The following is a 22,541-nucleotide window of genomic DNA, read 5'->3' as shown; positions in this document are numbered from 1 at the left end:
GGCGGGACAGGCAGCCTCAGCCCTCCTCCCCTCCTTGCGTTGACAGGACGTGGGGGCTCTGGATGGTGTGCCCAGGCCTACTGAGGCAGCGCTGTGGCTTCTCCTTGACTTTGTCGGTCAGCCACAACATGAAGGGGCATTCATATATGTGCCTCTTCGTATACAGGGAAAGGAGAGGTGGGAGCTGTTCTTTAAATGGGAAGCAACATTTGAGGAAAGAGAAGGTAAAGGCCCTTTGTGCCTTGGCTCCCTGTGCTCTCCCTCAGCCCTGCTCCAGTAGCAACGCTGAGCTAGGCTGTGAGAAAACTCTGAGAAACAATAAAGGGCTGTGAGGTAAGATGCAGGGGGAGAGGCTTTTGCATCACTCTTTACCATGTGCAGCTCTGCCTCCACAGTCCGAGGCAGCAGTGCTGCAGAGCATCAGTTGCTGGAAGCCCGGGGGGCTGGAGAGGCCTCTTGCTTTCAGGTCCTGCTTTTGGGTTTCCCACTGGAGCGCCTGGTTGGCCACTGTGAGAACAGGATGCTGGCTAGAGGAGCCGTTGACTTGATCCAGCAGACTCCTCTTGTCTTCATTGCATCCTCTGCTTTATATGTGAATATGACAGGCATGCGGATAATATAAACGTAGCTGCTCTGTTCCAAATACCGTATTTCACCACGTAATGGTTGCATTTTTAATGCTGATTTTTCTTTTCAAAAAAAGGGGGGTGCAACTATTATGCAGTAAATGCATAGTTTAGCCTAGGTCTCTAACCCTGCCCCGTGAGCCCCACTCGGAAAAATGGGGCTTGCTGCACAGGCCCTGCCTCAGGCATGCGCCCCTCTGCCGCTCACTCCCTGCGCAGGCAGTTACTGGGCGCTGGGCACATCCATGAGCCCCAGCTGCCCACCTCCGGGCAAGACCTTGCTGCTGCTGCATTTCTCCTCCATCGCCAGCTGTCTGGCAAGGCCTCCTCAGCCGCTGCCACCTTTGCTTCCCGCGCAGGGCTGCCTCATCCTCCATGGGCTGAGGGCCGGCTCTGCCAAGAGGCATGTCCCACAGGCAGGCCTGGGAAATGGCTGCACCAGAACCATTTCATGTACAAAAGCGGGGGAAAGCTGTTGAGCACAACAAAACACTCCAGAGCAAAACAAAATGTCCCACTGGCAAGGCATTTACACCCCAGCGACTATCATGTGGTGAACGCTCTGGGGACTGATTTTAGGGTCCAAAAAAGAGGGGATGCGACTATTATGCGGTGGTGACCATTACATGGTGAAATATGTTAGTTTGGCCTCAAACCTCCAGACAAACACAGCAGTCATTCACTGAATACAGACAGCAGTGGAGGGAAAAGTGTGAGTGAGGTGTGTGGCTATCTATAACTTTTTTGCACAACAGCTTCTGAGCTGACTCATGGTAGAGTAGCAGAGACAGTCTATCTGGCAGCAAGAACGGCGGAAACTGACTCATTTTTATGCTCAGAGACTTGAGTCCCACTAACACCAGCTGTGACACAACCGTGTTGGAGTATGTAGGTGTGGAAATATGGCATCACCCATCATATCAACTCCACTCAAAGGAGTGGGTGACATACATAGAAACTTGTGTTTTGTTGGAATTATGGGGTTAACCATAACCTCTTGGGACTCCTTATCTGTGGGTCCAGTACACTTCCAAGTACCAGGCCCCTTCAGAGTATCACGCAGCTTCCAAGCGTGTAGGAGTTCCAGGTCTAGCATGGAGCGTAGAAATAAATTGCAGGAAACATTCAAATACAGACAGAATTCTTTACTGTTGTTCTTTAAGCATAACAGTTACAACAGGATACAACCATCTATCCTCCCTGATAGAGGTTTAGTTTAAACTGTTCCATCTAGCCCTAAAGCTGCCAGACCCGCTCTCACATCTTCACACCACAAGAGCAGCGTTCAGACTAAACATCTCTCTGTGTCCAGCACTCAAACAGATATGTAGGAACATTCTTTAGAGTGACCTTGCACCTGTTGTAAACAAACCAGCTTCAAGCGGCTTTTGGAAACCCTTGTTTCTGGGAATGAATGACTCTCATCCCCAACATCACCTGCGCTTTCTACCAAACTCGATAATGAAGTGCAGCCCAGTTGCAACCCTAGTCAACTAGACCCCAGTTGCCAAATTTGTGTGCAAAAGCATCTACAAAGAATCTCAAGGGTGCAGTCCTGGGAGCAAGCGCCATGTGGACTTGCTTCTGAGTAAACATGCATGGAATCAGCACTGTAAGATTGCTGCAGTTCTGCTCTCTAGGTGTATTCTTAAAGCGGGGGGAGGAACTATTACTTTACTTCTTTCCTTTTTTTAGTATATTTTTAAAATCATTCAGCTTCTGGAGTCTGGTATTTGCAACAACCCCTTTGAGAGCCAGTGTGGTGTAGTGGTTAAGAGCGGTGGACTCGTAATCTGGGGAACCGGGTTCGCGTCTCCGCTCCTCCACATGCAGCTGCTGGGTGACCTTGGGCCGGTCACACTTCTTGAAGTCTCTCAGCCCCACTCACCTCACAGAGTGTTTGTTGTGGGGGAGGAAGGGAAAGGAGCTTGTGAGCCGCTTGGAGACTCCTTAAAGGGAGTGAAAGGCGGCATATCAAATCCAAACTCTTCTTCTTCTTCTTCTTCTAGTAATTTAAGATGAAACCTACAATTGTTGTGAGGGAAGAAAAATGGGGGGGGGAGCTGCAGAAATTTGTATAAATAAACTTTCCGCATCTAGGCCCTCTCTAAGTTTTTTCTCTAAACTGTGACATCCTAGCAGTCCAGGTAGGGTCTACTGAGGGACACAGGGCTGCTGTATATAGTTTAATATCACTTGGTGTGAGGTGTGAGACATTTCATGTGATGAGGAGCCAGGAAACAGGCCATGTTTTGAGCAGTCATTCTGTGATGAACAGTAGACTGACCTTCAGCTTACTGGTGACTCTCATCAGACTCCTTCCCTCTGCTTCTCTCTGTCCACCCTTCCTTTATGCACTCAACTCTCCATATGGCCTCTTTTGTACCCCATCCCATCCACCACAGCCATCATTCAGCTCCTTTCCGCTGTCTCCAGCTTCCTTTGAGGCAAAACACTCTTGGATGGAAAGGTAACCAGTAACCTTTGTTTAACCTATATTTTGTCCTTCATTCAAGTTCCAGTGTCTTTGATTTGGTTCTGCAGCACTATTTGTGGGACAAATCAAAAATTTGCCTGCTTTACTGTGGGATCTCTGCCTTATTTGGGGGGCGCAGTAGCTGCCTTAACATGGAATATTGAGTGATGCTCCTCCTCTTGAGTTTGAGATTATGATACTGATTTGAAAAAAAGAACACACAATCTTACTCCCCCCCAAAAAAAATATCATGGTGAGGAGATAGCCTGGTTTGCTCCTGGGTATTTAAACAAAGGTTTGATTTGCAGAAGTCATCAGGTAAAGCTTTTCATAGCATGGCAGTAAACATTATCACCTACTAACGTCTGGATACCAAGCTGCTGTGAAACAGACAACTACAGGACTTGCATGCTTCAAAAGTTGGCAACCCTTGAGAGTGAGGCCCCTGTGAATAATAAAAACAGGGAATTGGCCCTTTGCACACTGCAGATAAGTAGCAAATGCTTCATACAAGCATTTCCTCCCCCTTCCATGATTGCTGCCATAATTATCATTTTCTTCTGTGTTCCAATTTCCAGGGACAGATCCATGGATTTGTTGATGACTTTCACGTGGATTATAATTTAGCCTGTGGCGATCTGCTGTGGTCCGTAGAAGAACAGACCATCCACCTTTCTGCTGCTTTTCTGTTCAAGCTGAAATCCTAAGGTAGATTATTACTATGATCAAAGACTCATTAAATAAGGCACTGGACTAATTTCAGACGTGTGGTCTACTGGAGGACAGCTTTCACTTCACAAGTTTACACCACTGATTATTCTGTGATCAAAACCCCTTGGCTTGTGTGGATTCACACATCCAGTGGGCAGAAACAGAGGCTGGTGGATGCAGAAAGATCCAACAGCTTGGAAAAGCTTATTCTGAGAGAGATCTGTGATCGTATAGCAGAAGTTTTGTCTTTAATATGCAGTGTTGGGGCCTCTGATGAGCCCCACAGGGTATGCAATACTCTTTACATTATCACCATCACCATCATCAATATTACTATTATTAATTTTACCACTCTGGGCGGCTCACAGCATACACCAGAACACACTAAAACATCAAACATTAAAAACTTCCCGATACAGGGCTGCCTTTTGATGTCTTTTAAAAGTCAGGTAGTTGTTTATTTCCTTGCCATCTGATGGGAGGTTCCTTGTAATCTTGGTTTTTGCAGTGAGGGAACCACCAGAAGACCCTTGGAGGAGGACCTTAGTGTCTAGGCTGGAGCGGTGGGGGTGGAGATGGTTCTTCAGGTATACTGGGCTGAGGCCTTTTAGGGCTTTAAAGGTCAGCACCAACACTTTGAATTGTGCTCAGAAACGCACTGGTTGTCAATGAAGATCCTTTAGGACTGGTGTTATATGGTTCCGGCGGCTGCTCCCAGTCACATGAAGGGGATAACACACAAGCGCTAACCAACCCTGCCCCTAGATGTCAGCATGGTGGTCTGCAAAGAAAAATCCTGTCCACAAACAGCTATTCCATGTGTAGGCTTCTTCTTTGCAGATGACCACATGAACATGCATATGTTTAAACAAGGGCGAGGCAGCAGGCTTGCTACCAGGGCCAGGAGTGCCACCCTGCTCCTTAGTATTGCATGATGCTCCATTCACACAAGCAGTGAATGAAGGGGGACTGGGCTGCATCCTGTAAATAGTCGAAGGCAGTTAGCAAGGCCATGTGGAGTCAGCATTCTTTGAGTGAATTAATGATGGAGAGCACAGAATCAGGTTGTGGTGGCTATACTGAATTAATACAGAGTATTATGTGTGTAGCATTAATTGACTACAGGTACAGCCCAATGCATACTTACGTGTGTGTGTGTGTGTGTGTGTGTGTGTGTGTGTGTGCGCGCGCGCGTGCGTGCGTGCATGCATACAAAATAAACACACCAATGATTGCTTTGTAAGGCTGCAATGTTCACTAACTTAAGGTAAGTCGTGTTGAAATTCGGTGGGAATTATTTTTGTGTAGGCACACACAGAATCCAGCTGCAACAGTTGCTCCACCTGGCATGGTCACCATCACTTCTAATGCCATTTGGATAAAAATCATGACAAACTCAATCTCTGGGCTGCGGGAAGAAGGTGCCACTTAATCCATATGACTGTGGAGAAAAATCTGAAAAATTATTTCCCTCTTCATTTCATTCTTCACCCTCCAAATTGCTAACAACATAGAAGATTTGGAGAGAGGTTTCTGTGGGAAGGAGGGAGAACAAAAATCTCCAAAAGTTATCCAAAATATTGCAGGTAATTTTTATGATAACTACAGACTTTGTACAATCCAGCTGCAAAATTTGAGGGTTGGGCCTTCAGAATTTTTAAAGTATAGGCAAATGTTTTTTTAAACTTTAGTTTTTTTGCCTGAGGTGTGAATGGAACTTGGGAAGCTTAATAAGAATCCCTTCCTCTGGCCAGTTTGTGCAATGATATATTGAGCTCATAGAGGGAACTCTCAAAAATTGTCTTATGCCAACAGAAGTGGCTGGATTCCATTTTTCTGGTAGCTCTGATAACGGATGGATTTTCTCCCGGCTTCAGCTGTTCTCCCCGTGCTTCCTTTTCCCTTGAATTCCAGCTCATGGCCTAGCATGTTGTCATGAGGACTCCAAGCCAAGCACACCCTCAGGCAGCCCCTCTCAAGTCTTCTGTGACCAAATGTGTGTTTCTCTCGCCATGATATGTGGGTGTGTTTTAATCCTTCTCTAAATGCAGAGCAATACTTGATCGGCAAGGAGCTGCCTGTGTGGGACACTGGTCATCGTTTTGTTGTTGGTTGTTGTTAGAGGTGTTGCTAAGGACTTAAAAGATCCAGGGCGCAGGCCCATACACACAGATATGTGTAACATTTGCATAGGCTACTTTGTAAGTATAGGTGCACATTTAAATAAATTATGCTGCTCCTTAATTAATTCTCCCGGTGTAATATCCTACTGAGTATCTCAGATCATACTGGTAGCATCTGGCTTGGCAGCATCTCTGTGCTGGAACCACTGGCTGTCTTGGACTGTCTTGAGAAGATGGGGGAGAGAAGGCAGAAGAGAGAAAAGGGATGATTTCAGTCAAGTCAGTTCCCAACAGGACACTGTAGACACCCTGTTCTGGGCTTGTTCCCTATCCATTGTTGCCATTCTGAAGGCCTCTCCTGATATCTGTAGGTTTCAATCTGACCCATGATCTGTGGACTAGAAAAATGCTGAGAAGTGTTGACTTATCCCTGTGCCTTCACCATAAAAGCTGTCGCTGTTACAACTAGCCAGGCTAATAGCTGTTCCTAGTTGTAACTCTAGGACATGGAGAGGGGCACAGAGGAGTGCTAGTAATACTCATCAGGAAGGTAGAAGAAAGCTCCAAGCTAAACACAAAAAAACCACTGACCATCAGTAGCTGTCGCTGTGTCTTGGCTGTGAGATCAGCTTTAAGAGAGCAGCTCTGGTTCACTCTTCAGTTAGAAAAATAGAGGAAAAATCCAAACAAACCTCAGCCATCAGTCATTTGTTAAGAGCAAGAGCAGAGGGCGCCAGCAGCACCAGCAATTGGCATAGACAAGCGGTGGGCGAGTTAGCTGCATGGAGGAAGCATCTGTAGAAGCCAGCTTGCCAAGTCACCATTATCTGCATGATCACAGGACCCACACAGGTGCCAAGCAGCCTCAGAGGTTTGCTCAAATCCTCCCTCTCCCGCCTCACAACCTGTTTTATGGCCTTCTGAGTGTCTGATGGGTAGAAGGAACAGTGTGGGTGGGAGGAGACATACGCCTGTCATTTGTCCACAGGGCAAATGAAATCTATGAAGTGGCCATTTTAATTTTCATTATCTCGGTAGCCACTCTGCCTTTGGACACCAGTTCTCCAAGTGGCTAGAGAGATAAAATGTTAAGAGAGTTTCTGCAAATAGACTTAAATAGGATGTGCTTGCATAATTAAATCGGTAACAAGCCTGAGCATCTAGGAGTGGGTCCCTTGCATCAAAAGGTATGTCACATGCAGCTTTTGCTCAGTGTATTCCTACTTAAGATAGAGCCCATGAAAGGCTCCCTGCTGTCCTGAGAGCAGCTAGGACTGAACCACTGTTGTCATGGGCATGTAAGGTAAAGGTAAAGGGACCCCTGACCATTAGGTCCAGTCGTGACCGACTCTGGGGTTGCGGCGCTCACCTATCTTTACTGGCCAAGGGAGCCAGCGTACAGCTTCCGGGTCATGTTGCATGACTAAGCCACTTCTGGCAAACCAGAGCAGCACACGGAAACACCATTTACCTTCCCGCCGAAGCGGTACCTATTTATCTACTTGCACTTTGATGTGCTTTCGAACTGCTAGGTTGGCAGGAGCCCGGACTGAGCAACGGGAGCTCACCCCATCACGGGGATTCGAACCGCCGACCTTCTGATCGGCAAGTCCTAGGCTCTGTGGTTTAACCCACAGCGCCACTAATTGCACATCTGGCTCCCAATTCAAAGTCCAGGCAGGAGAAGAAATTAATGCAAGTCTGAATAAGGGTTGCACAGCCTCCCCCCCCCCCAATGGATCCAGTACTACTCTCAAACCTACTTTTATGACTGATGCTTTTGTTTCAAGAGTGGAAACACCCAGATATTTGTAGCTCCATATTTGGACTGCTGTTTTGTATGCAATGAGCTTGTACCCGTCAGTGCAAGAGTACTGTTTTATGCTTTTTTGGATCACACTTCTGTTTGTTTTGCCTTTCTAAGTGGGGTGTATTGCAAACACACAGCTGCTTTATACTGGGTCAGGCCATAGGTCCAGCTAGCTCAGTATTAGCTGCATGAAGTCTGGCTAACCTTTGACCCTCCAGGTGTTGGTAGACTACAACTCCCATTATCGCTGACTCTGGAGCTGTGGGAGCTGGAGTCCAAGAACATCAGATGAGCCAAACCTGGACTACACTGACTAGTAGCATCTCTTTCCCAGCCCTGTCTGGAGCTGCCAAGAATTAATATTGGGGTCCTTTTGGTGCAAATCATGTGCTCTTTGACTGAACCTTTCCCCTTTGGATTTTTTTAGTTTATATTTTATACTGTGGGTTTTTTTAAATGTTGTAAGCCATCTGGGATAGCTTAGGAGAAAGATGAGATATAAATATATTAAATAAATTAGGTCCATTAATTTCAGTGAGTCATTTGAGTAAAATGTTGTTGTATACCATGCATAGGAAGGTATCCGTAAGCTACCTGTAGAAGTGGCACATTCCCATCCAGGATACCTTCAGGTCCAGTGGTTTGGCAGTGGTTGTAGTCTTCCATATGGTTGTGTTCATGGGCGTGATGAGGACAGAGCTGACTTTATCACGAGGGGAGGGCCTGAGTGAAAAACAACACGGTGCAATTGTTTCAGCAGACACCTAACTCTTCGCTAATTCACTCTTCCCTTTTTAACTTTCAGAGGCACCTGTTGTATATGAAACTGCAGGACGTGTTGTAATGGCCTTGGAAGTGCACTGAAGACGGACCTTGCCCCCTCCCCGCCATCATTTGTGATTGGTACTGTTAGTATTGTGGCGGTGCGTTGTTTTCCACCGTGAGTGGGCTTGCTGCTTTATCTGGTCTCCTCTTTGTTAAGAAAAAAGATGTCCGAAACTGGCTCTCATCAAGACGCCAGTTCCAAGCCAGGCCTATTGGAAAAAAACAAGAACCCAGATGACTCTCAGCCGTCAGTCAATTCAGAAAGGAGGAACAAAAGTGGGATAATAAGCGAACCTTTGAACAAAAGTCTTAAGAAGTCTCGACCACTCTCCCACTACTCCACTTTTGGTAGCACCAGCTCATTAAGTGAACATTCTGAGAAAGGTGCCCCCGTAGCCAACGGCAATGAAGCAACTATGGATAAAAGCAATTCTACCTCAAAGCACAAAAGCATCTCCGACATGCTGAGCAAATCAGATATTTCTGCAGAAGGACAGAGCATCTTGCAACAGTTTGCTCAGTCGACAGAGCTGCTCAAAAGAGTAGTCCAAGAGCACATTCCCCTGCCTAATGACCACGGGACGGGCATCTCAGACATGGAAGCCGTCTCGGCTGCAGAGACAATGAACAGCCCATCTGATTTTCCTTACCTGGGGGCTTTTCCTATCAACCCTGGCCTTTTCATTATGACCCCTGCTGGCGTATTTCTGGCAGAGAGCGCACTCCATATGGCTGGCTTAGCAGAGTACCCAATGCAGAACGAATTGGCATCTGCCATCAATTCAGGGAAAAAGAAACGGAAACGGTGTGGCATGTGTCCTCCTTGCAGAAGACGGATAAATTGCGAGCAGTGCAGCAGTTGTAGGAACCGTAAAACTGGGCACCAGATTTGCAAATTCCGAAAATGTGAGGAACTTAAAAAGAAGCCTTCTGCTGCACTGGAGGTAATTGGGTTTGGTCAGGCAGCTTAATAGTTCCCCCTCAGCTGCTCTGTGTGGAACCACAAGGCCAATTTATGTGGACTGGATGTGGAAATGTCAGGGGTTTGAATCTCTTAGCAGTTCTTACCTTTTATATTCCACTTGGCTTCAGTCTTCTCACATGCAGACCATTATTATTAGTAATTGGGAAAGAAACTCTCAGATTCGCCCTCATTCCTGTGATGATATGAGTGGCTCTCTGGGGCCTTCTGTAGACTCCTTACAAATAGCTGATGGTGTGTTCAATCTGTTTCTGGATTCTATTATCTCAGACTGCATCTGAGATCTCACAGGACTTAAAACACTCCTCCACAGGGGAATAATAATAATAATAATAATAATCCCCGACATTGAAACTAGCATGACAGTGTGGGGGTTGACATGGTGCTTTACATGTAATTATAATAATGTACATAATGCTTTCGATTGTTCAAAGTGTTTCCATTTCTGTTATCTTCTCACCAGTGTTTTTTCCTTAAGAAAATAGGTGCCGGTATGCACCATGCCCACCCCACCCCACCCCACCCCCGCTCGCTCCCCCACCTTTGCCCCTTCTTCCTGCTCCTCCATTGCTGCTGCTTCCTCCTGGAGATGCTTTGGCGCGACCCCTTATGATCGACAAAGCGCCTTCTGGGAAGGTGATCATAAGGGTTGCGCCAAAGTGCCTCTTCTCTGGCATGCCCTTTTTACAATCGTCAGACACCTTCACAGGAAGTAGCGGGGGGGGGGGAGCAGCAGCGGTGAGATAGTTGGGGGGGGGTAGAGGTGGTGGTACACTGACCGAAAAAAGCACTGCGTCTCACAATTCTTACAACTATAAGTAGATGAGCATTATTGGCTCCATATTTCAAATGGGAGGCTGATTCAGAAATATGTAGTGGCTTGCCTTGGTGGTAGCTTGGCTGAGTAACAGGGACTTCCTGATTTGTAGCTCTGGCTCCTTCACCACAACACAGCATTAGTTCTCATTTTGTACAAATGGGTGTTCCTCTGCCCCACTTCAGTAAGGAAGCATAGACATCAGAAGTGGTACAGTTTGGACAAAGATTTATCACTTCAGCTGCTGTTTGTGAGAGCTAGGCCTTAATGCCAAAGTCTTTTATACCATAGGGAGAGAACATGTCTCCTCTTCTTAACCGTTGGCCAATCACCAATTTACAGCAGTTTCTTCTAGCAGGTGAACTTCATTTCAAAATGTTCTAATTACATTTCTAAGCTAATACTCTGAGTGAAGTCAAGACATTGTGGCCTCTCCAAAACCTCTACTGGCCAATTACAAACTCTGACTTTATAGGTTTAATATATGAAGCTTCTGAGTACAGATCCTCCTACTTTGACTATTGGTCACTTTCTAAGTCTTGGGCATATTTCTTTCCCAGCCCAACTACCAACTGCAAAATGCCAAGTTGAGTGGGTTTTTATTTCCTGGAAGTCCCTTTGGGAGGGGTGAAGTGTGTCTTGTCACAGACGTTGGGCTGTCTTGACTTAGCCTAGCAGCTGTGATTCTTGAAAACTCAATGCCTTTGTTGGTGCAAACACTTCTTGTCAACGGGATGTGACTTAGTAAAGATTACAGACCTCTGCCTAGCAGCTCTCAGTCTTCCTTGTAAGTTGAAAGGGGGTTCTTGGTGAAAACAAAGCAAAACACAGTGAAGTAACATGACAAGCATGCTATGGAAGATGGCAAATGAAAGAACAGGACGAGTAATCAGATGCATATGAAATGCAAGCAGATCAAGGTAAGGATGCAACCCTGTCAGTAAACAAAATTATCTTAGGAAAGTTTAGCGCATCTTAAGATGCAGAATAAATTTTACTTTGCTAATCGGTCAGTTTCCCAGATGTGGAAAGGTTTGGGGCTGTTCATTACTCACACTAGAGCAGGTTGGGGGACTGGGGATTTGAGGCAAGGACCACAAATCCCAAAGCTGCCAACTCTCTGCAAGCCACATTGACAAGTGGGCCAGGTTGCCCACTTGACTTATGACATTATGTGTGGATAACATTCAGTGCTGAATACAAGCCAGGCAAGGTAGTGAAGCAGTAGCCTTTGGGCCGAACTACATGTTACATGCAAATGTGTGCACCAAACCACGATGTTTGCTGCTTCAATAGGGGGGGAAAGCAGGTGCTGTTGAGAAGCTTGATACTGGTAATCCAGAATGGAGAAGCAGTGGGAAGAGATGCTTAACCTTTCTGATACTTGTTGTTTTTCTTCTGAAACACTCATCACCTCTTCCATGAGTGCTTGCCCACTTCTGTGGGGTTCCTGGTGCCTGTTTGCAAAATGTAAAGACATATTTGGAACCTGATGGGAGAAAAAGCAGCATAGCTGGGGAGAGGAATTGCTAGAGAAATGTAGCATGCATAGGAAAGGGTTAAGCATCTCTGCTCAAAATTGCTCCCTTCCAAAATGCTTTTTGATAAAAGCAGCAGCCATCATTATTCATATGTAACATGTAGCTCTGCCATTCTCTTTCATATAAACAATGCAGTCTCGATTGAGAATTGCTTTAGGTGATGGATCAATTCTATTGACACTCCTTGCTATTCCTGAGTTGCAAAGGTGTCAGGTCACAACTGAAAGAAGGATCCTGTAGCTTTGAAAATTAGGTTCTGTGGCTGATGCAGAGCTGATCTCCCCATCACCAAGCAGTGCTCAAGAAGAACGGAGGAAGCTGAAGAGATTGACCCACTTGGTTTGAGCCCCATATGATTGCAAGCACAAACAGAAAATATGCACTGCTGACATTTGGGCCTAAGCTAGCTAGCTTTATTGAATGGAGGGAAGCAAAGTATTGTGTCTATTTGACCTCCCCCTTGTTCCTTATTTGGTGGTGAAGGGGGAGAGAGAAGGCATGTGGCATCCATGTTTGTACAGCTCTTTGCTGCTGGTCTTTGTACAGGCCCCTTCTCCAGGTTGCAACCCTTTCTTGTTAGGCAGCTGGCTAATTTTTTGAAAAGCTTCAATTTCTGGGGTGGGGGAACCTACCCTCTTCAATTCCATTTAATGTAGATATTGGGCAGTGGGGCAATGAGTTTTTTTTCCTGGTTATGCTGCTTAAGTTATTTTCTCTGAAGTTAGTGAAGGCTGTAGGCATCACACTGTCAATGAAGACAGCAGTACATTGCACAGAGAATGTAATAACTTGCTTTCTTATTAGCCACATTCAACGTTTTTCAATTAGCATCACTTAGGGTGGGTGGGGGGACCAGTCTGGGGGTGGTGATATGAGGGGCTGGTATCTTTCCCAAACTGCCATATTGCTAAATTATATTCCTGTTCTAATTTGCTGAGTCAGTGATCTGGAAAAGGGGAAAGGGGAAAGTCCATCTCTCCTAAAGAGACCCAAAGTGGGAAAACGGATTCCACAGTGCATATTAGGCTGCTATGTTTTCCCTCATTCTCTTTGCGTTATGGGGAAGTTAAATGACACAGCGAACCTGTGGAAGGCTTTATAGATTGGTTTTTTCTTTTTTTTGTTCTCTTGCTGACTGGGAAATGGGAATAAATGAAACCGCTTTCAAATTATATGATGGGACTTGCTCCATTTACAGCAAGTCTACTCTAATTTTGGGAGAGTTAGGACTAGCATTTCCCAAGCAGTGGCAGGCGTATTCTGAGCTAAAATTAATTGCTACTGGTTTATATCAGATAAATGAAAATAATGTAAGGAGAAACCTGCTCAGTCTTTGATATCTCTAATGCTGCAATCCTGTGTACACTTTCCTGGGAGCAAGCCCCAGTGAACACAGTGGGACTGACGTTGGAGAGAGCATGCATAGGAGATAAGAGGCTGCATAAGTAGATAGAAACTGCTTTATATATATATTAATGGTTAGTGTGAATAGGAAATAAAATGTTTGACTTTCATTTGAAGTTAATTTTGTCAGAATCCTTAAAAAAAAAAGAAAAGAAAAAGAAAGAAAGGGGGGGGTGTCCCGCAATAATTTCAGTTGTCCTGTTTGATAATGGAACATGGTGCGTAGGCCAGTTGGATGCTGAGAAAGATACCATACAGATAGGTGGCAAAGCAGGCTTACATTTAAGGATCTCCTGCAACATAGTTTTGTAAACTTCTTCAAAGGTATTGTTGATCATCTCTGTACTTCATTGATTCATAAAATTCTAGCATTGGAAGGGAACTTGAGGGTCATCTAGTCCAATCCTCTGCAATGCAGGGCTCTTTTGCCCAATGTGGGACTCAAACCCAGGACCCTGAGATTTAGAGTCACATGCTCTACCAGCTGAGCCTTGCTAGGGTCGCTTATCCCTTCTGTCTCTTGCACTTCCCTTGAGGAGCTCATCTTGGTGCAGGTGGTCTCTCCTCCCCCCCTTATCCTCTCAGCAAGCCTGTGATGTAGTTTAGGCTGTGTGGTAGAAAGCGACCTGTACACAGTTGCAGCCTGATCTCGCTAGCTGTCTCACTCAACACCGAGAGCTGCATTTGCCACACAAATCCTGGATCACTAACAAGCAACATTTGTTTTAGCCAGACCAATTTAACTGGAAAGTTTGTTCTATCTAAAATGCCTTGCACAGCCCTCTTCCCCTTTCTATAATAGTCCACAGGTCTGTGAACAAAGGCATAGTAGAATTGTGTCTAGACTTCTTTCAGTAGTAATAATATCATCTGTGCAGGATTATGTAATCTGCACTCACACGCAGCCCACTGCAGGATTTCCACCCTGCTTACTTAACATGAGTGACAAACACATTCTGATGTCTCACCATCTTTCAGTCGTTGTCACCTTAGCAGACTTCCTGAGTCCCACACAACTTGTTATCCTACAGGCAGCAAAAATATTCTTCTCCCACTCGAGCTGGTGAAATTCCCCACTGCTAAACAATTAGCCCTGGAGCAATAATTGATTGGTTTTCTGCAATCCTCGGCTCCTTTGGGTGGAAGGAAGGGATAGAAATTAAATAACTAAAATTATGTAATGTCTCCAATTCCTGCTTCCCAGTCCCCAAAACACACGCCCTCCCTGCTAGATCAGACCAAGGTCCATCGAACCCAACAGTGTTTTGAATAAGATGCAGGCCAATGCCTTTGAAATACCACAAGCAGGGCATCAAAGGTACTCAAAACATCTGTTAACTTAGAGATACACTGCAGTTGTATGTGGAGGCTATGATTTATGCCTATTCATGGATGGCTATTAGCCATTTTCCAAGTAAATATTCTGTTTCAAAAGCCAGCTTGCAGGGATGTTGCATGTTTCTGTACAGATCATTGGTGTTAGTATGACTAAAAGGTAAAGGGACCCCTGACCGTTAAGTCCAGCTGCAGACAACTCTGGGGTTGCAACGCTCATCTCGCTTTACTGGCCGAGGGAGCCAATGTTTGTCCACGGAGAGTTTTTCCGGGTCATGTGGCCAGCATGACTAAGCCGCTTCTGGCGAAACCAGAGCAGCACGTGGAAACACCGTTTACCTTCCTGCTGGAGCGGTACCTATTTATCTACTTGCACTTTTTTGATGTGCTTTCGAACTGCTAGGTTGGCAGGAGCAGGGACCGAGCAACAGGAGCTCACCCCGTTGCAGGGATTCGAATCGCGGGGATTCAAACCGTCGATCTTCCGATCGGCAAGCCCTAGGCTTTGTGGTTTAGTTAGCACGATGCAAAAAGATTAAAAGTGTGCTGCCCTATGAGTTAAATTTGGCATTTGCATCTGTATCCATGCTGAAGAAGCCTAGCCGGTACCCCCCCCACCTGTTCCTCCTGCCTCCTTTTCTAATCCTGGAGACGTGGGCTTTGGTGATTGTTCCGATTTCCACAGCTCTCCAGCTGAGGCGCCCCCCCCCCATATTAATATACAAGGGTGGTTTAGGGGCAGGCTCATGGGCAGCAAGAAGGAAATCAGCCCTGCTCTGCCAGTAGACATGGGAACAGCTGCCCAGCCCATTCGCATCTGACATCTGGAACAGCGGAAGGAGCAGGGGAGTCAGATGTGCTGCATCTGGAACACTGAGAGGACAAACAGAACAATGGCAGAGGACCTGCTCCAGATCATTTTAAATATCCTTTCAGAAATTGCCTTCTCCAAGACCCGCTTTGCTGTTTTCTCATGGACTCTCCAAATTTGTGAGGCAAGCCTGTGAAGGTTAAAAAGTGATTATTTCCCAGTACACACACTGTCTGTGTGTGTGTGTGTGTGTGTGTGTGTGTGTGTGTTTCAGTGACAGGTCAGGGTAACCCTGCAGGCACGGGAAACCTGGCTCACTGTCAAACAGCAAACTGAACCTAAGAGCTCCTCACAGCAGGAATTGCTCCTGAACAACTCATAATGGCTCATCTTAGTGAGAAATAAGCATCCTTTTCTGTCCCTTCATCAGCTGGTAAATGCCAACAACTTGCAGGATTCGAGTAGCAACCATTGTGGGGCAAAGCTGTTGATTCATAATCTGAATCATTCATAAATATCACTTGTCTTTCTCTGATGAGGGGCACCTTTACTAAGTGCAACCAAAATGTTGGCTTTGGGACAATTGGTTTCCTAAGAGGAATGTTCCGCTATAGATATTAGGTTTAGGCTGTGATCTAGAACATGTTTACTTAGGAGTTTGGTCCCAGATGAATTCAGTAGAAATGACTTCCAAGTACAGATGCATAAGACCAGGCCACAAGTTTATCAGGCCCAAGCTAGCTGTTATGAAATATCTGCATGTTTGATTGCATGGATCAATGATTGATTCCCTGTTGCTTTGGCAGTCTTTCAGGACAGAGACAAACATAATGTGTGCCAGAAATGTTTTCAATGGCACATTTGCTACACTTCTTTTCAGGACAGCAGAAGCTTGTTCAGACCATTTCCACTACACTTGCACTGCCTGCCGCCATCATTTTTTATTCTTTGAAATGGCACATAAAGGCAGTGCCCACTGCTCCAAGCGGCAATTCCCGGAAACTCCATTAATGGCATGTGCAAGTGGTATGTTTTACCACTTCAAGAACATTCATAAAACACATATTTTAAAGGTGTTACTAAAACAGTTGCTATCTTTTGAAATAATAAAGACAGAGGAATGAATAAAATGCCACTTCCAAAACTGTGTATCGGTTTTGGAAGTGGTATTTTATTCATTCCTCTGTCTTTATTATTTCAAAAGATAGTGTTTTTTATAAAGTAGAAAAGCAAGATGGCGATGATTAAAAGGGAAGGGAAGCCCAGTTGGTATTTTCTTTAGCATTTTTGTATGATAAGTTATTTTATTGCAAGTCGCTCTGGACTAAGACATATTCTGAGTTCTACTGCCTAGTCTATACGACCTTTTTAGTCAGAGGACACTGAAGGACTACCTAATCTTCCACCCAGCAATATTAAGAAGACCTGAAGCAGCAATATGAAGCCTTAAGGAGGGATGGATAAATCCTTCCCTTCGCCATCAGTCATGGATGAAATGGTGCTGTGTTTAAAAAGTCAACAATGAGTCCCTTTATATTATGGCTTTTTAAAGTTCTCAGGCTGTTAAAAACCATCACATGGCTGGACAGGTTGGTGGCAATTTCCTCGGCTTTCACCTCCTTTGTGTCTGAAAAACAAGCGAGCCAATAAAATACTAAATTGTGTTGCCAGCCTTGGATTGGGAAGGAGAGCTTCTTTCCACACAATGCCATTCCTAGCCTATCAAAGTTTCTGTATAGCTCTAGCCTCCATAGTTTTATACCCAGAGACATAAAATGGACACTTCAAATTAACATGCCAAATGGCTGGAAGGTAAATATCTTAATAACAGAAAATATTACAGTGCTCCTTGGAAGATGCTCATGCTTTGGCCAGAGAGAAGGAATTACCGTATTTTTTGCACCATAACACTCACTTTTTTCCTCCTAGAAAGTAAGGGGAAATGTCTGTGCGTGTTATGGAGGGAATGCCTATGGGTGGCATGCCTACGGATTTTCCTCCTCTAAAAACTATGGTCGGGTGCGTGTTATAGAGCGAAAAATACGGTATACCATTGTGAAACAGCCACAGATAATGCCTCCTCCCTCCCTCCCTGCCCCATCTTTGAGATGCGTCCTGAGCAACCAATGAAACCAAACCTCAACAACAGCAACCAAGCACATTCCTGGAGGCTTTGATAATTAAATGAGCAAAGTTTTTCATTTCAGCAGACCCCATTCTCCTGTTAGCTTTGTTCAAGAAATTCTGATCTTTCTTTCTTTCTTTCTTTCTTTCTTTCTTTCTTTCTTTCTTTCTTTCTCTCTCTCTCTCTCTCTCTCTCTCTCTCTCTCTCTCTCTCTCTCCTGGCTTGTTTACAGTAGCAGGAAAGGTTGCACACCACAGCATGGTGAAGTCAATTTTAAAAGATAGGTAGTCCTGTCCTACCACTCTTCCTTCCAGATTGTGAAGTTGCAACTCTTTATTGCCCCACCTTGGGGGAGATTAATGTGCATCCCTGAAGCTCTCTCTTATAGGGGTAAGGATATGTATGCATGGGACTGACAAAGTAACAAGCACAATAAACAGGTACAAGTATCTCCTGAGCGTGTAACTGCCAGCCACGAGTCCCTTCATCGCAATATGCATTTGCTGTCCTATTGGAATGGTCAGTAGGGAATCGAAGTTTATTCTTAGTGGACTCTGCATGACATGAGGCCGGTGATCAGTGAGGACTTATTTCTGTGTTCATATAAAGAGACTTCAGACCACTTTCTCCCCACTCCCTGCCAAAAAGTACCATTTGAAAGTATGAAAAGAGCAGTTTGCCGCTTCTTTAGGCTGTATACAGCAAAAGCATTCGGCCAAAGGGCCAAAAGGTTTCACAAGAGGCTACTGGGTACCATGAAGAATTGCTAATGGAGAAGATGTGAAGTTGTAAATATGTATTTTGCAGGACCAGAAAGTTGGAAAAATAGGTTTGGGAGGGGAGGACACCGTAATTGGAATTACAAATATGTAATGGTGTAAGGTTAGCATTGAAGAGCAGCCACGCTGAAGCTGAATGGCAGGGCATTGTGTGTGGTGTAATGTTCTGGACTTTCCTTAAAAGGCGCAAAGCTGCTGACTCTGCCCGGGGCTTGTTCTTCTCCTCCCTGCTCATCATGTGTCCCTGTTGTGTTCTCTTCTGTCTCTGCAGAAAGTGATGCTTCCTACAGGCGCTGCATTCCGGTGGTTTCAGTAGGAACAAGAATCCCAAAGCTCTGTCATCCAGTGCAATGTCACTGCTTGCTTGTGTTGTCTCAGGCAAGGCCTTTTTTGGGCGGAAATGAATGGATGCGCCTGTGTCTCCTTTAGAACCAAAAAAATTTTCTCGCAGATTTCATTCCTGTTTTTATAATTTTTTTGGCATTTGTTTAACATCTTCGAGTACTAGTAAAAAACAAACATTAACTGCTTTTCAAATAATTTTTTTAAAAGAATCCATAAAGTAACAAGACATTATAGAGTATGGACAATCAATTTATTTTCCTGTGTTTTGGTGTTGATGTTGTTTATGTGTGGAAGATGCAGTTTTTGTGTAGAGAATGTAAATTTACAGTAACCTTTTAAATCTAGTTACTAATAAGCACTACTGTAATTAGCACAGCTGTTTATTCATTCATATTTTTGTTTGATTAATTTCCATCATTAAAGAAAAATAGTGTGGCTAGTTTCTAGAATCGCTCAACTTCATGTTTATAAATGAGAATATGTTTAAAATAAGGTAGTTTCCCTTTCCCTAACATACACATAAGATTAAGGTTTAATCAGCAAAATGTTTGGTATGAAAAAGTGGAAATGTACTGCAAAACTGGCAAGTTTTTAAAGCAAAGCAAAATAATAATTAAGTTTAGACCAAGAAGAACTGCACACTAGAATAAACCTGGAATTAACTGCAATTATTCTCTTTTAGAAAAACATTACTGGAATTCAGATATAAAGCTATTGCAGAACCCGTGTTGGAAACATATATGAGTCTTTTTCTTCTGTTCAAAGCCCTTGTTTCCCTGCTTTCTGACCATCACTAACTGAAAGGCTGTTTGTAATGTTCTAGCAATTCAGGCTGTTTTGTGAATAAAAATGAAAGCATGTTTTGTGTCATGGTTTACATTTCCATTATTCTGTCTGTTTTGGTTGCATGCAGGGGGGCTTTGTTTGTTTATGTTTTGATTGCCATGGGGGGGGGGGCAATACTAAGGCAAAACAAAAATGGCCTCTTTTAGGTATGTTGGGTTTCCTCCACACACACAGTATTTTCCAGTGTTTGCCATTCAGGTGGTTTAAATTAAGGCAGCTGGTTATTTTTAAGGCTGCAACTCTAACCTTACTTTAAAGGTAAAGGGACCCCTGACCATTAGGTCCAGTCGTGACCGACTCTGGGGTTGCGGCGCTCATCTTGCTGGGAGTAAACTCCATTGAATGCAGTAGGATTTGCTTCCAGGCAGACATGATAGTATGATCTCCCAAGTCCTATGGAGAGCAGACCCATTGATTTTATTGGGTGTTCTCTGAGGAGTACTGACATTAGAGATCACACCAAGGGTTCTTGTTTGTTCATGTTTTCTTTTTAAATAACTCCCCCCCCCAAAGAAATGAAACAATGAGACCTTTCCCTTTGCAAGCAGCATTGTGTTACTAGCTAGCTGAACATGTTCCACAAATATATGGGTATGGGATCTGGATTTATTTATCAACCCAAACAAACATCTGATAAGTTGAAAGGTCATCAATTTTCAGAAAGATTAGAAATTAACATAGCATTCACGTTTCCAAATTTGTAGGGATATTATCTGTCTTAGGCCACCGAATTGTTTTTGCCTTAAGCAAATGAGCTGCAAGTGGCTCTAGAGCAGAGGTAGCCAACACTGCACCCGTCAGATGGTGTTGGACTACAATCCCATCAGCTCCAGCCACCTTGGCCAGTGGTCAAGAAACTGATGGGAACTATAGTACTACAACATCTGAAGTGCACCGTGTTGGCTACCCCAGCTTCAGGGGGTTATACACAATTGTTTCCCTCCATATATGGAAAGCTCACTGATCCTTTGGAGGCTTCCATGCATTTTCACTGAATTCCCCTTTCTCCCACAGCTCCCTAGGCCACCTCCCATGCTTTTCCAAAGTGTCTCTCTCTTTCACGCCCCCCCACCTCTCCAGAGAAGATGGGAAGGGGTGTGCAGAGGACAAAAATGTTTTTTGTCAACAAAGACACACAACTGGATGCAGCCCAGAAGAAATTAAATATTGGTTTATTTAGGGCTGTCAGTTACTGCAAACAAGGAGCAGGATTTGGAAATAGTCTTTCTCACACAGCTGCTGTCACCGAGTTCCTTGATATCTTGGGCTTACCTCTGTTTTGCATAAGGCAAGACAATCTCATTAACATAAAACAGTAAAAACACTTTTGTCAATAAAAATATTAGGTGAATGCTTAAGAGAGGGTTTATTTTATTTCTTAAGTGACTACACCAAGGAAGCAAACTTGTTCCGATATTGCCATTCAGTCGCTGCAAATATATTGTGAATTCATGCAATTCAAGGAAATCAAAAGTATAAATTGATTTGGAAACAAGGATGGAAGAAGGCAAATTCTGTATCCCAGGACCACCAAGAATACACCATACTTTTGAGCTATAGCACCACTTGCACTTCCCTCTTGCTTCACGGTCTTAGAGAAACAAGTTGTAATTTACTACTAGCAACACAAAATAAGCAAATACAAGGAAAACCGAATTCCAGGTGAGCATGGACTAGGTTCCTCCCAACCCTGCTTGCCACAAACCACTTGGTTTGACTCAACTGGGCATCCCACCATCCTGTGGAAGTACTGTACCTCAAAAATAAAATGTGGACTTAAAGCCATGAAGATTGGCTGGAGATTGGGGGAGGAGGGCAGCAGGAATATGTGGTGAATTTTTGGAAGTCTGTTGCTTCCTGGGGTCTGCTGGTGCTAGGATTAGCAAAGACAGAATATGTTACGTAGCAAAGGCATGCAGCTTTCAGAATTCTCATTTTCTTGACACGGAATTTGTAGTGCCTTAAGTGCACGTATTTTTAGTGCATGTAGTTTGTATTTTTTTACCACAGAAATGCACACAGCTCTGTTAGGTACAGAGTTGATCAGGATCACATACTTTAAAGGAATAGGTACTCTTTTAGAGGTCTTGCAATGTCATAGAAAATAAGCACCGTTTCTGATCACACAATGGACATCCTGGAATGCTGCAGATGAGGGAGATGTTCTATAATCGGGAAAACCACAGCACACAGCTTTCAGACACAATGGGCAAGCAGACATCTCTGTAATCCTAGACCTGCAACTGCTTAGAATAGGCAAGATAACACTGCGGCCTCTGAGTGATGGTAGAATGTGGCTGTTGGCATTACAGAGGCAGCTGGGTGGCCAAACCTCTACCCACAGATTTCTGTTTTAATAGCAGATAAACTATAGTGGTGTGGGGGGGGGCCACTAGGGGGCGCATTGGAATATGGCCGACAATACCATCTCTCCAACCCACACGGGGTAATTAAGAGGCTCTTATGGGAGTAGGCAGCCTCCCTTGTTGCCCCAAGGAAATGGGGAACACTGCCCTTGCCTGCTGTGCCCATAAAACACCCCCTAATTTGAAAGAAAGGGGTGAGGGCCCTAGGCAGAATGCCCCCGTGTGGACATCGGCTCTCCTGGACGCTGTCTCTGATCGCGCACTAGTTGCAGCAATTTGGAATAATTACAAAAGAAGCAAATGCACATATTTCAAGTGAAGAAGGGGAGTGAAGTCTGCTAATTTAAGTGACCTCTGCGAAAGAAGACGACGGGCTGGAGAAACAGGAATATTTTACGATGAAGATACACCAAAGGCTGGGTATGTTGACAACGGGGCTGAATGGGGGGGACGGGACCTTTTTTACTTTCCTTCTATGTGATTTACCAAGAACTCCTCCTCATTAGAACCGTCGGTTGAACTGACCCAAGCAGGATGATTAAGGTCTGTGTGGAAATAAACTTTAACCAAAAGTATGCTTTATGGAGACCGAGAAGCAATAAGAGCTTTTGGGAATGGC

At 44.6% G+C, this 22,541-nt stretch overlaps 1 protein-coding gene across 5 annotated transcripts in view; it reads left to right on the top strand.

Annotated features, from left to right (window-relative positions):
- Positions 1–19,580, top strand: part of CXXC5 (CXXC finger protein 5) — a 66,172-nt gene extending 46,592 nt beyond the window's left edge. For 4 of the 5 annotated variants that reach the window (XM_081015230.1, XM_081015231.1, XM_081015228.1 and 1 more), the window contains 3 exons: positions 3,681–3,810; positions 8,552–9,515; positions 18,637–19,580. In XM_081015230.1, the coding sequence (XP_080871356.1) occupies positions 8,736–9,515; positions 18,637–18,681 (825 nt within the window). In that variant the 5' untranslated portion in view covers positions 3,681–3,810; positions 8,552–8,735 and the 3' untranslated portion in view covers positions 18,682–19,580. The remainder of the gene's footprint in view (positions 1–3,680; positions 3,811–8,551; positions 9,516–18,636) is intronic. The other variant, XM_081015232.1, reaches the window with a different exon arrangement.
- Positions 19,581–22,541: the final 2,961 nt, after the last annotated feature.

The sequence above is a fragment of the Podarcis pityusensis genome, assembly GCF_964106645.2.
Source record: "Podarcis pityusensis genome assembly, chromosome: 7".
Lineage (NCBI taxonomy): Eukaryota > Metazoa > Chordata > Lepidosauria > Squamata > Lacertidae > Podarcis > Podarcis pityusensis.
The sequence above is the reverse complement of the archived record's forward strand: the minus strand, read 5'-3'. Positions and strand labels throughout refer to the sequence as shown.